We start from the raw sequence: 14,837 nt of genomic DNA, 5'->3' as shown, positions 1-14,837 counted from the left end.
TTTACCTGATATGATTGCAGATTTCCAAAGCATTGTGTTTGTGTTTTTTTTTCAGTCCAGCAACTGAAGAGAAGTTACGTTACGTGTCATGTGACCTGGAGAAAGTCTGCTTTACTCAGCTACTGGAGCAGGAATCAAATCATTTGTGTTTTTTGTATCTCGCTATTCTCATTACATTATTATTTTCATCATGCTTGATTTTGTCAACACGGTTGACAGCCGTGTGGAGGATGGGGAGGTGGGGGCGGAGCTTAATGTCCAAACAAGAAAATGATTTATATCTGATCAGGCAAAGAAAAAAACTTCGCAGCAAAGCAGCAACATTTTCCAAATAGCAACAGGTTGCCATGTTTACTGTGATGCAGGAAAACAGATGCATCTTGTAGGTTTGAAATAATGATGTTGCAGACATCGCTTTGTGTTTGGCACGTCGTTCTCTTGTGGAGAAACGCGCTGTTGCCGCTACACCGATCCACAAACTGCAGCTGATCCTGTTCATCGGGTTTGAAGCAGCTCAGCCAACATCAGCGTGTTTCAAAGCTCAGCTTCCAATCTGTGCTCATCCAGCATCTTCTCAGTATTTAGCAGTTTCCCTTTTCCCATGTAGACTTACATGCAAACCAAAGGTGATGGAGACCAAAGTGTAGTAAGTTAATGGGGAAACAGTGTAGTTCACATCACAACGTGCTGTGAGTTTTCTACACATATCCCTTTAAACCATTTTAAAGGTTTTCTGTGAGCTTGGGTGTGAAGCTAAAGCAAACACACGAAAAGCCTTTAGTTAGTTAATGCGTCTTTTACGAGGATGGTGGTTCAACACTGCTCACTAAATTTCTGTGCTGGCTCACACTTTAACTGTTGTTGATGCTGAGATTTCTGAAAAACCAGCTGTATTTGTCAATGTTAGGAAGGCTTAGGGCGCTGCGATGACGGCAACAAAAGAGCACATTCACCTTTGTCCTCGTTCTGAACGTGAATTATGAATGAATGAAATGAGCAGAAGTGAATTCTTTCCTTGATGTGCTTTCAGGGCACGTGAAATGCTGCCAGTGCACCCGCTGACCACATTTTGAGAACCCTAAGCTTAAAAAAAGAAGAATAACTCAGAGGTACAAAGTACACATAAAACTGCATAACGTATAAAACATTTCCACTCAGAACACTGGCTGTCCTTCTTTAGAGACAGGAAAACAATAAAAACAGCAACGGGAAAGAGAAAAGTGTGCGATCGCGTCAGGACATCTGAGGCTCACAGGGACAGAAACACACAGGTGAACTGTTGCACATACTTTGTTCCAGCTCAGCACACGTTTACTGGAAGAGAAGGACTAAGAGCAGAGGAATGGGACTGACACACTCGTGCTGGATTCCTCACCAGAGTGAGCTCGCGCTCTGTTCAAGCCCGAGTCCAGAAAGAGAGCTCCATTCAAACACAAAGACACGATGTGAACATGCAGCACGGGGACGCGCACAAAGAGCATGCAAACAGAGGACACTAGACAGAACAGTGCATTGTGGGAGTGGGTGTGGTCATTGATCTGAGCCCTTGAGCAGGAAACATGATACTCTGTGGGAGGAGAAGCACATGGATGTGTGTGTGTGGATGTGTGTGGATGTGTGTGTGGATGTGTGTGTGGATGTGTGTGTGGATGTGTGTCTCTGTGGGGCTCAGATCAAAGTTTACTTTAACTTATTTCAATCAAACAACCTTCATTAAAATGAACGGAAAAGCCACTCGGGCTGTCTGAGAAGTAACACACACACACACACACACACACACACACACACACACACACACACACACACACACACACACACACACACACACACACACACACACACACACACAGGCTTGGATGAAGAGAAGCAGTAGCAGAGGGAACCAATTAGTGGTCTGGCTTTGATGATGTCACTGACAAGTCACGCACCGATGGCACAGCTTCCGTTCAGAGGGAAACATAACACCGCACACCGCGCACGCACACATGCACGCACACTTGATGCTGCTGTGACAGAGTCCTGGAGGCTTAAAGCCGATGAATAAATTAGAGGGCAGCAGAGGCGTCAGATAAGAAATGATTTGCGAGGGCTTGTGTGTGTCAGAGAGATCGCTGCCATCTGGAAGAACTTTTTCACCATCTTTGAAAACAACTCTGAGGTTGGAGCACAAAGCAGACAAACACACTGAAATGCACATTTAGGTTCACAGCTGGCGTCTTCTCACATTGATCAAAGAAGCCAAAGCACTTTGCATCCATCACAGTGTACAGTGTAATTCTGACATTGACTTCATTTGAAATGTCCACTTTCTGCAGCAGCTGATTTGCACCACTGTTGTGTATCTAACCTAAAAAGAGCGACATTTCTAGAGTGACTATGATTGCGAACATTCTTCTTCTGAAAGCTGTCGATGACTCAAAAGTTGTCCGTTTACTCTTGGCGTGGAGCTGCGACGGTGCAATAACATACATCAACAGCTGTGTCCATATTTGCCATATTTTCTATTCACTCCTATCGATCTGGAACAACTTTTATCTGCAGGCACAATAATAGTATCTAATCATTTGGCACGGAGAGGCACCAACAAAGAGAAAGTAAGGCCCACTGGGTGTGCGACATATTTGTGGTGTGAATTAATATAAAAAGTGGAGTTAATTGCCATCAGTTGTGCTGTCATGACAAACGGTAAGTTATCACCTGACGATCCTTTAAAGTTTTTTGGGTTGCAAGCTCGACGACTTTGCAGATCTGATTACTTCTCACAGCAGAAGAAAAAGTGTCAGTGCAGGCTCGTCGTACCGGATCAAAGTCAGAACACTTAACAGAGACGGAGCCTCAGCGCTGAAAACCATCACACAGCATTCACACAACTAGACCTTTACAGTTCATACACGTATGACTGAAAATGGCCTGGTTCATGAACAGGTTTTCAGTTAGTTTTTCTGCGTCTTCACACGCAAAAAATCCACTCTATTAGGCACACCCGTTCAACTTCTGCTTAATGCTAATATTTAATCAGCCGCTCACATGGCAGCAGATCAATGCATTTAGGCGCGTAGACATGCTCAGGACATCCTGCAAAAGAGCATCCGAATGTATCACAACAAAAAGTAAAGAAAGGAGAAAGTATTCAGTGAGCAGCAGCTTTGGCAAAAGTACCTTACTGATGCTGAGGTCAGGAGGAGAAGGCAACTGCAACTAGAAAAATTTGCATTTCCTGCGAAAATGCTGTGTGGATGCCTTAATGCTGAAGTTGCCTGCTGAAAAAGCTGAAAAAGTTGAAAACTTGCAAAAAGTTGTATGGCGGTGAAGAAGCAGAAAATTGTTGCTGAAAAAAAAAAAAATGTTGCCATGAGCAGGATTCGAACCTGGCCCTCCTGGTCTCAAGGCAGCTGCTCATCTCACTGAGCCAAGCTTATTCTCACAAAGAAGAGATGGAGAGACTGACAATTCTGCTGAAATGAGCAGAAGCGGCTGAGAATTGTGCTGATAAGAGGTGAAAAGGCTGAAAACTTTGCAGAAAAGAGGTGAATCAGCAGAATTTCTGCTCAAAAGAGTTTTTTTCTGAAAACAGCTGAAAATAAATTGGTGAAAAAGCTGAAATTTGTGTTGAAAAGAGTTAAAAAAGTTAAACTGTTAACTGAAAGAAATATTGCCATAAGCGGGATTTGAACCCGGGCCTCCCAGTCTGAGAACAGCTGCTCATCTCAATGAGCTAAAACACCAGTCAACCCAGTGAGGAAAATCAGTGACCCCACTTATAATGCGGAAGAAATGGACAAAAAATATTGCAAAAAAAAAAATTCAATATCTCAAAAAGTATAGAAGTTATGAGCACCAAAAGTCATTGTACCCATTAGCAGAAACAGCAGAATTTTTAAAAGTTTGAACGGTGAAAATTGGCTGAAAACTGAGGGAGTAGTTAAGTGCCAAAAAACATACGGAAGCAACTAGATTATAGTGGAATAAAGAATAAAGAGAAACAGGAACTCAATAGTGTGGATGCCTTTGAGGGCATCCACACTATTAAACCTCTTGTAACAACCAAGAAGAGCATCTCTGAATAACAATACACCAAACCCTCACACAGATGTACTACAGCAGCAGAAAGCCACAACACTGGTGACACTGCTGACAACAAGTGGACTGCACAATCATCACATCTCAATCCAAAAGAGCACCTTTACTTTAGCACCTTGGGTCCGAACAAGTACAGCAACCCAACGGTGTTATGGCCTCTTCACCTCGATTCTTTTGGGTCAATGAAAAAGGCGGTGTCTCGAGCTGTCCTGTTAAAAGCTGCAGAGTAGAGGAGTAGAGGAGGAGGATGGGAATGTGGCGAGAAAGGCAGATATCCATTTTAGAAACGTGGTTACTCCCACGAAAGAATCAACGAAGGGGAAAAGCGATTTTTAAGGACTTTCATGAACAAAAAAATGACTTAACAAGCATCTAACAAATCACATATTTATGTGAATAACGATAAAGGTAATGTGCTTAAACACGATGTACTACTCTGATTACAGAAGAAAGCACCACTCAGTATTTGAAACTTAAATAATAGTGTAGTTGTTTTGTCGTTAATCAGCCAACATTTATTTAGAAATGGGTTTAATTTTCAGGTCACACCTGCCTCTGAACAAGGCACGGCTGACCCAGATAGACCAATCCAACGCTGAGCGCGACGCAAAGTCAAACCGAAACATAGTGACCGGGGAAGTTTTGACATTTTAAATGCTCCAAAACTCTAAAATAAGAACCGTGCTGTAGTCTGTTTCAGACGAAGCTGCTGCCGGCGCTACAGTTCCTGTTCAGAGGCTTGCTAGCAACTTAGCAGCTAACACTAAAATTAACCTCCTCCACAGCTGGCTCCCATTAGCCTGCAGCAAAACAGAGAGCCTGTAACTTCTACACTCCCTGCCTCTCTCCCTCTTTCTTACACACACACACCATATGCTCAGTCGCCAAGTTTAACCTGGCTGTGCCACTCTTTTGGTTTGGCACCATCAGTGTTTGGAAACGAAGGCGGGAAAAGGGGAGAAATGGAGGGGTAGAGCAATGAAGTGAGGATGAGAGTGAGTAAAGGAGTGGGGGATGAAGCCCACAGCGTGGGAGTGAGGATATGTGCAAAACATACCGGGAGTGGACGGAGGGTTGGGTGGACCCATTTTCTTTACCATTTATCTAACTTAGGGACCCAAAGGATCTGGATCTAAGTCCAGCTGGCAGAGTGAAAAAAGGAGATGCAGTATGGATGTTGGCATAAAATCAAAAGAATAACGAACAGAGAAAGGATCAGGAGAACTACAAGAACGATAACCCCATTTATATCTAAAGTTACCCTGTGCTGTAATTTCATTTTGAAAAGTTTTCGCCTGCACCAATTGTTTTGCAAGCAGTTAAAACCCCCAACGATCCCCAAGCATCGGGTTTCTCTGTGTGGGTTAGCCGTGACAGTAATTAAGAGAAGAAGTTGCAACGTACACGAGATCTCTGGCCTGGCCTGACAGTCATCTTCTGCAGGAAGGTCCAGTGGGATAGCGAGGCAGGCTGTGAGTGTGTGTTTGTGTGCGTGAAACTAAAGACGGGATACTGGTGGAGTAACGCTGCAGAAACTGTACACCGAGTGCACGAACAAAGGTTCTGCACTGATACGGCAGAGTGGAATTGTTTGCGCTCGGGAAACCACGCCCTCCTGTATTTTTTAACGGAAATGAATCTTACATCAAAGAAAAGACCGAAATCGTTCTGTCTTTTGTTGGAGAAGCATGAAAGGAGCCGGACAGCGAGCAGAAGGACTCGTTTGTGTTTCAGTTTAAAACATGAATATGGAGTCAAACGCCACGCTGTCAGCACGAGCGTCAGCACGAGCGTCAGCACGAGCGTCAGCATTGTTCGTCTCACGAGGGAGACACAGAAAGCGAGGCCTCGACTTTGGTGCTACGAAACAACTGTTGAGCTGCTTTACATTGACAAGTGCTGGCCTCATTAAAACTTCATAGATCTGTGAGCACCATTAAGGTGACAGAGAAGAGGAGAGTCTTACACGCAAACTGTGCCTCGGCCGTATACGCATGCATCCTTTTGCCTGACACTAAACACAAAGTCTGCAAAATGCTAATCACCCATTAACACGAGTGCATGCACACACACACACACGAGTTCCCAACGTCAGGGCACTTGAGCTAAATAATTAACAGTGTGAGATTAGCCCGTCAGCCTCAGGGCACGGAGGTCCATCGATTCCCCAGAATGCATTTTTAATGAGCCGCCAGCCGGCATTCATTTCAGCTGGCCAGTGTCCGTGGAGGGTCTTCTGACACACGCACACACACAACCATAGGAAGAGTCCAGGCTTGGCGCCAGGGGACACAATTAACATACACATAAACAGGGCAGCGCCGGTTTCCCGAGCAGTGGATATTACTTTGGAAACAGCAGCAAACTAACATCTTCTGAGCTCTCTAAGTTGTTTAACTTCTTTGAAGTTAGAAGAGGCTCAGGCCTCAAACAAGGTTTTCATCAATTTGCTGTCGTGAGAGACGAAGCTCGGCAGCGATTTCACCTCTGAGAACAAGATCCTGTTCACAGCGTCACAATCAGCCCACGCTGGTTTAAAAGCTTATCTTTGCAAAAAAGACAAAATGCGTCCACACGCTCATTGATCCTTCAAGTCCATCGTGGGCACCTGTACGACCCCTGACACCCAAATCAGTGTTTTTTCTGTCAGCTGTTATTGGCTAAAAGTTGAAGTCAAATGTGTCCTGATACACGTCTACTCAGAAATTCACATGAGGCTTTTTTTGGTCTTTGGTGTCATTTTCATTTCTTGAATAAAAGCGGAACAGAAAGCAAAGGGGCAGACGCCATTTCTCTATTTTTTTTGTTAAAAGTTTCACAATGTCAACGTCATATGAATCAAGCACACATGACTAAACATCTGTTTTCAAACCTGTGGAGGTTTTGCTGTTTGCGTGATTAAAGGTGCAAACAGTGTGTCTCGCTGCTTGACACTGACTGCTGCCCTTCACACTACAAAATGAAAGAAATGTGTTTGCTGGAGCTGGTGCATCTTTCACTCATCCTACCCTTCCCGACTCTCTTTCGAAGTCGACGTATTCCCTCGTAGGAACCTGCCTCTGATCTCCGTGCAGGTTGGCTGGGAAGAACTGGAGAGAGAGGTTGGTACCTGTCGCTACGAAGGCCTGTGGAGAAATGGAAAATGCACAATTGAGTCGGTCAGAGGTGAAACGAGATCATTTGAAATGTGCATGAAGTTTTGAAAACAGATCTCAACACATAACTTTTTAGACAACTGGTGTTTTGACTTCAAAATGCTCATTTTCATTTAGCTTCTGAGAAAAATAACAATATATTTTATGCAGGACTTTGGTACCACAGGTCTTCACTATCCAGCGGGTGAAGTTATGGTGATGCTCTGCCTACAGTCTCTTGCTTACTGCTGTCACACATGAACACAGCTTTAGCATCAGTGTACATGCCAGTACAGCACAACTGTCAAAATTCTGTATTAGGAAGCCAGTGACGTCCAAGCAAAGAGAGGAGCTGAAGGCCCGTTTGGGACGGCTGCATTTACACTTCCACTTTTCCTTTTCTGTCACTTATTATTATATTATCTTGGTGAGTGTATGTGATGTGTTGGTTGTCTGTTTGTTTGTTTGTTTGTTTGTACGGACATACTGCAAATCAATTTCCCGTTAGGGACAATAAAGTTACCATTGACCATTGACTGTTTGGTTAGATAGGCAAAAAGAAAAAAACCTACTTGGGTTGGTTCAATAATTCAAACATGGACTTTCATGTGTTACATGCTACAAGACAAACTAACTGAGTTACATTTAACAGTGTCGCTTGCTCTTTATTTGTTTTGTGACTTTTATTGAACTTTATCAGGCTGCACATTAAAAAATAATCCTAAAAGGGTGTAAAGAGGGCTAATATTGACCTCAGAGTGATAAGTGATAATAAGGGGATATTGCACAGCTGTGGCTCTGGATGAGCATTTTTATCTACTCGACCTTACTGTTATATCTCTGCTTGGGCCTTGAAACTGGATAACAAACCAGAAGCTGGCATTTAGAAGTTCAGTGGCATTATTGTAATTAATCAATGTTAATGGCCTTTTTCTTAAAATGTCCAGAAATGAGAAGAATCCCAGCACATTCAGCAGGAAACCTGAAATGCTGAAAATAAGTGACAAATGTTAAAGTTCGATGCATCAAAGCCCCCTCCTCCTCTTTCCCTTTTGCCTTTCTGAGTTTCTTCGTGGTCTAACCGCTCTCCTCTCAGAACAAAAGCTCCAACTGAAACAGCGGCCTGCTCTCCTCACAAACATATAATCACACCAGGCTCTAGTGTTTCTTCTGTTCGGATTTCTGTAAAACAGCTTCTCGCTCTAATGGGACGTGCTCCGCTCGGAATATGCGCACGTACCTCCACACAAACGCACAGAAGCACAAATGAAATGAAAATCAATAAAATGCATTTCTCCGTTGCAGTCAGAAAGCAACGAATAACAGAGAGGCAGAAAATTAGGTTAGAAAATGTCGTTTTTATAATGCGAATCTGTGCGTGTGCGCCCACTGTCTTTGTGTGTCCGTGTGATGTGTTGCGTTTGCTGAGACAGATCAATACTAAGGGCATTAGTGATGCGACTGAAACTGGAAGCATATGAATTATGCACCCTTTCAAATCTGTCCCTCATCAGAGAGGGAGCAAAAACTGAATGAAAGAGAAGAAGGACAGAACGACGCGGAGGGGAGCAGAGAACACCCGAGTCATCATTTCTGCTGTATTTGAAGTATTGGATTACAACCATCTGATACTAATTTGCTGCCTACTACTGCAGGAGAGAAAAAAGAGGGAAGGGGAGGCAAAAAGAGAGATGGAGGGAAACGGAGACAAAGGAGCAGAAAAGAAGACAGAAGTGGAGGAGAGGAGACAAGAAACTGAGGCAAAGGTGGAGGAGGACATGAAGTGAGATGAAGAGAAGTATGAGGAGCAAAGAAAATGAAGTCAAAGGAGATGAACATCCAGAGAGACAGAGAGAGCAGCGCAGCAGGAAAATCGATAGTAGTTTAGAAAAGGACTCATCTCTAATGAGCTGAGCTGAAGATCATTTACTTTGAATTATTGTCCCATTCATCAGATCAATCCTGAACATTTTAGAATGGCCCTGCGATTAGAGCCACGCATCAGTGTGTGTGCCTCATTTCATTTCTCGTGATACGTACGTGTCTAACAAAATGCCGAGGCACAGAAATGAGTAGGATTTTTTAAACGAGATAAATGCCTGTTTCTTTAAAAGCCATTGAACTCTAAAGACTTTCTGCACATCTGATTTTACTTTCAAAAAATAATGAAAACAAAACCACTAAAACTTTGTCTTTGATTTTTTCATGTCAAGTAAAATGAATTCTACAGTTAGCCCGTGAGTTACGTGTTTGTTCTGGAAATCTATTTATTTTAAGTCCCAGAGATTTAAAAGTCTTTGCTTGGAAAAAGGTCTGATGTCATTTTTTCCCAATCGTTTTTAAAAGTTAATAATCGACTGACTGCGCCAGAGCTGACACACGTCAGCTTTTATTAAAAGCTACACGTTAACGTGTTGTGACGTCGCTACACACACATCCCAATCCGTTGGAGGTCAAACTTTAAAATCCAGAAGTATTAAAAAGACTTTGTCTCGTCCATAAAAGGCCAACCTCGACAGCACATTGTGTCTAATAGTTGTTCACGCTCACCGTTAAAATAGCAGGAGGTCTTTAGCGGCGTCAGGCCGATAGATAAATCAGAGGCATGATGTCACAGCTGCCGTCAAACCATTAAAACCGTGGCCATCAATTCTCACGGCAGAAGAGGCTTATAAATACAGTGCGGACAGACAGACAGACGCAACGCGGCCCACTAAAAGATGGTAAAACTAGATGGCCTGCACCCTCCAGGCTCACCGCCGCTGCCCGATGATGACAGCGTGTTTGTGAAAAATACCACGAGGATGACTAAGACGGCAGAAGTTGCTCTGTGTTTGCGCCAGCAGCCCGAAGGCTTTCTCGTCTGACCTCACCTTTTATTGGAGGCGTGATATAGAAAGTTTGAAACAGACGTGGCTAATCGCCTCCTTAGAATATTAATGTGTCCAGACTTGCTTTGACGCGGTAAAGTGCTGATCGCAAACACTGCGCCCTGTGTGTTTGAAAGGAAACAAAAGCGGGTCACGTGGGTTTGTTTGCGCTTACTGTAAGGAGAAAGCTTTGTCGTGTTTCCACAGAAGTGAAGACAGTAAAATATGCAGATACGTTTCTGTTACACTGTTAGTATTTATTTATTTATTGTCATTGTCAAGAACAATGAAATTGCGTTTGGGGCTTCCATACAACCCAAAAAAAGAAGAAAATAATAAATACCGCTTTGTGTGACTGTTAAAGTTCGACACTGAGCAACTTCTACGCTGCACTTTGGAGTTCACAGATTCATCTCCCACTCAGAGCTGTTTTAAAGCCTTCACACAACACAGCAACATTAAATGCTGCTCACACTGTTTGGGTACAACAAAGAGAGCGCACTGCAGTTTTACCTGCATTGCACTATAATTGACATTGTGATCCTGTGACAGTGAGCTCGTGTGAGGAGGCATCCATTTCAAACTGGACGTTTGACTGGATGCACTGGAAGAGCGCAGCGAGGCGGGGGAACGGGTAAATGGCAGAACCAGCTCACTGTTACCTCCTGCTGCCGCAGCTCCCCACAGGCTGCTCCTCCGTAAGTGAAAATAAAGAAAAAACTTTTACATAAATCAGTGTGACGCAGGCGACAGCAGAGCACGGGACCGCCCAGCACAACTGAGTATCTAAACTAAAATAGTAATCTAATTACCAGGTATTAATCAGTTACATGATTATTGAAAAAATGAGTGAATACTCTTTTGTATCGTTACTGTCGTCTGGATCCTGTGTACAACAACATTAGACTAGCAAGGTGAGGTTTAGCTTAAGTGGCAGCTTTCAGGCCCCAAATCGCGCCTCCTGCACAGCGTTCGTTGGAACCGTGAAGCCTGCGTGATAACATGCGACGACTGCAGCTGCAGAACACAGAGGAAAGAAGCCCGCGAGTGAAGTAAAGTCTGGTGGGTCTGCATGTCTGATAACAGGTCTACTTCCTGGTGCAGGGACGCATCAAAATATCCGCACACGCACAAAGCCAGTTTAACAATACGCTTTCATAGTGTCACGTATTAGTGCCGCGATCGTGTCTTTGTAATTTCATATATACTAGTGCCATTCACAACAGCGCGAATAAGACACACCATCCAGCCACTGTACATCATATCCACATCAGTGTGCTTGTTATAGAAATGAAAAGTTTCTGGTGCACTTTTCCCACTGTTTGTGTCACATTATGGGTACACAGGACTGCCCTCCCATCCAGTTATTTTCTATAAGGAGTAAAAATGTTTGTTTTGCTCACCACTTCTGAGCGTCCATCTCTGCAGGCGTTCTGGAAACGAGCTTGTCTCTCCTCGTGGGGCCGGTCTCTGAAGCCAGTGTATTTAATCTACAGAGAAAAGAACACATACATGTTCATAAAGCTGAATTTGATTTGGCATCTGCACTGAATGGGACTGATTGATATTCAGTAAGCTGCAATTTGAAGATAAGCGACAGGAATTTAGATTTTTGATGTCAGAAACAGATCCTTCTTTCTACTCTGGGGTTTGTACCTTTAACAAAAAAACAAAAAATACATAAATTTTTTTTGTTCATCCAGGATTAATACCACAAATAAATCCATAACGACATAAAGGGAAAGAGCAAAATAACAAAGAGTAACAATGTCGAAGCAACTGATAACAAAGCCTCTCTGTGCGCTACCAGTTTTTATTAGTTTTACCCAACAGTGTGAAGTTTGTTCTCTCCTCTAACGAGCCTCCTTTCTCTCTTTATTTCCGCCGAGTGTAGAAGCGCAGCAGACTCACCTCACACTCCCTGCTCAACTTGCGGAAAAACTCCTCATTCTCAAACTTGCTCCTCTGGTCCGGGACTACCCGCGGCATCTTCACCAACACTTTGCGGCCACTTCAGATTCGCCTCTTTTTCTTTTTTTGGTAATTATCCCGCAGCGCAGAGTACAAGTTAAAGAGTGTGCTGCAGTCCGTCCCTCACTCAGTCTCTCTTTCACTCACTTCTCTTCCGCGTCTCTCTCTCTCGCTCTCTCTCTCTGTGTTTTTTTCCTTCCCTGTGTGGAGCAATGTGCTCTGTGCTGTTGATCTCTGTGATTGTTACTGCTGCTGACACACTGATGATCTGCCTCTGCCTGCGGCTCCTGCGCGCTCCGGGTCGCCTCTAGCTCCAAATGGCTCTTATTAAGTGACCCACAGCGACAGATAAAGCTCAGTTTGACCGTGTAGCTCTCCCTCCCTCCCTCCCTCCCTCTCCCGACGAGCGTCTGATCTCAAGCAAGTGGCAACAAATGAGCGCGTCTCAAGTCTACCTGTAACTTTCAAGTGCTTCTTCTCAGTGGGCCTACCGACTACCCGTGGGTCAAGAGGGATTTTTGGGATACAGATAACCTTAAAGCACCAAACAAAGGCGCTTAAGTCTGTAAAGTTGCTATTAGAATAAATGCAGGGATGCCAGGGAACAAAGCTGTTTTATGCTCTGGCAGCACAGGAAATATTTGTCTGGTGTGTAGCATAATTTGCATTTTCATTCATGTATCAGCATGATTTAGCAAAAGGTCAAAATGCTTCCAAAATGCAGTATGCCCGGAGTTAAAATGAATTTTAAAAAAGGAAATAGCTACAATTCATCACTAACAGCCTGCAGTATCATTGTGGAAGTCGGGAGTACAAGCAGCCGTTTGTTACAGTCCTTCCTTCAGTTTCTCATAAAATAACAGAGCTCTTGTTTTCTCTTTCTCTCCTTTTTTCCTTCGTGGTAACGCTTTGGCAGGTCGTTAGCGCCGCTGTCAAAGGTCACATTTACGACAGTTTAGAAAGTACTTGAAGGCATCAACAGTCTACTTCCTGGCTCCGTCGAGTCGCTCTTGTGACTGTACACCGAAAATACCGCCCCCCTCAGCCACCCACCCCCATCCCATTTCCACTCTACCCCATGCCCACACCTCCATCCCCCCATTCACAATAATAATAATACTACTACACACGCTACCTAACGCGCATGCGTCTACTTTGGGCCGCAGTAACTTTATAGGATCCTTATGTGAGAAGTGGAAGCGGGAGGGAGAGCATAAAGAGGGGGCGGTGTGTGTTTGCTTTAAAAAGAAATCAAATGTTGTGTTGCTGTAGAAATGATGGGCGGTGTTCTGATTGTGCAGACATACAGTCAGTCTGGTTCTCTCACATTTACAGATTTACTGATGCGATCGACAAATGTTTGGAACATCTTCTCCTCAGACAGACTGTGCTCGACTTTTAAAGTACACATACAGAAAGAAATACCAGGTTACTGAGAAGAGTGAGGACTTAGATAAATAAATAAACAAGTTTAAAATCCCCCACAGCCTCTCCATCTCAGAAGACTCATTCACCCACGATGCATCAGCGAATGCTGCAGGAAATCATTGTACCTGTGGCCGTTAAACTCCAGGCTATAGCTCCTCTTTATATATGAGGAGCTATAACGAGAAGGTACAGGTCTATACAGGCCAGAACATCCAGACTGGCCAACAGCCTGTATCCACAGGCTGTGAGGCTCCTGAACTCTCTGCCCCCCTCTCACGGACAATAACCATATCCAACTTCTTAATAGCAATGAACTGGTCTGCATTGGTGCATCATATCTTTATTCTCTTCCCCCTCCTGCCCCCCCCCCCTCTTTCTTAAATAGATAACTATCATATCTGATATCATATCTCACAGTACAATAATATTGAATGGGTTGCATTGTTGTATTTTGTCATGTTTCTCAGGTCTTTGTCTGAATTTCTACGAACATTATTGCTAAGGATTGTCTTATTGCATTGGAGTCACACTGGGTTAAATATGTACACTTGGGTTTTAAGGGGTATTTATTATTTTCTTCTTTTTTTGGGGGTTGTATGGAAGCCCCAAACGCAATTTCATTGTTCTTGACAATGACAATAAATAAATACTACATACTACTAACTGTAACGGAATACAGTTACTCATATTTTGTATTTTAAATACGTAACGGCGGTACATGTACTCCGTTACTCCCCAACACTGGACATCGGGAATTCTTTTATTATTTGTAATTAAGATTCCACTTTTTGGTCTTTGTTCTTTGTTTCATATTTACATTTTACGTGAGTGTCTGTAACAAAACGATTCACGCTTTGGATTCATAACGCCCTCTGATTGTGATTCATTCGATGGACGAGAAAATGTAGGGGAGACCGGGGATGGTTGTAACGTGGGTCAGTTGTAACACTTCCAATTTCTCCAATCAGGGCTAAGTTTCAAATGATGTGACTCATCCTGTGCATGCCCGATTCAGTTCTGCTATCACATGTGAAAAATCAGCACATTTCGTCAAACACAGACAATTTAACACGAAAAAAGTAATTTGTATGCCAAAAAGTAAGTTTTTCTACTTTATTTCAATTTGTAATAGCATTATCTGCTTTGCAGTTAAACTCATCAAACTCAAATTATGTTATTTGTATGTCTATGGGGAAATATTCTGTGTAAGTCTTTAGTGCTAGTGTTTTAGCCGTTGGCTGTAATGTTAGCTAGTTCATGGCTATAGGAGTCTGGGTCAGTTGTAACAATAATGCAGATGTTACCACACTATTACTTTAACTTATATTAAACAAGTTGGGGCAACAACATCAGC

The 14,837-nt window shown here is 43.3% G+C and overlaps 1 protein-coding gene across 4 annotated transcripts in view; it reads right to left on the bottom strand.

Moving 5' to 3' along the window:
• Positions 1–12,427, bottom strand: part of cbfb (core-binding factor subunit beta) — a 28,416-nt gene extending 15,989 nt beyond the window's left edge. For 2 of the 4 annotated variants that reach the window (XM_080875484.1, XM_080875485.1), the window contains exons 1-3: positions 11,996–12,427; positions 11,488–11,574; positions 7,089–7,205 (exon numbers count right to left, since the gene is read on the bottom strand). In XM_080875484.1, the coding sequence (XP_080731610.1) occupies positions 7,089–7,205; positions 11,488–11,574; positions 11,996–12,073 (282 nt within the window). In that variant the 5' untranslated portion in view covers positions 12,074–12,427. The remainder of the gene's footprint in view (positions 1–7,088; positions 7,206–11,487; positions 11,575–11,995) is intronic. The other 2 variants (XM_080875487.1, XM_080875486.1) reach the window with 1 other exon arrangement.
• Positions 12,428–14,837: the final 2,410 nt, after the last annotated feature.

This window comes from Rhamphochromis sp. 'chilingali' (assembly GCF_963969265.1).
Source record: "Rhamphochromis sp. 'chilingali' genome assembly, chromosome: 2".
Classification (NCBI taxonomy): domain Eukaryota; kingdom Metazoa; phylum Chordata; class Actinopteri; order Cichliformes; family Cichlidae; genus Rhamphochromis; species Rhamphochromis sp. 'chilingali'.
Note: the sequence above shows the minus strand (reverse complement) of the source record. Positions and strands in the feature narration are given on the sequence as shown.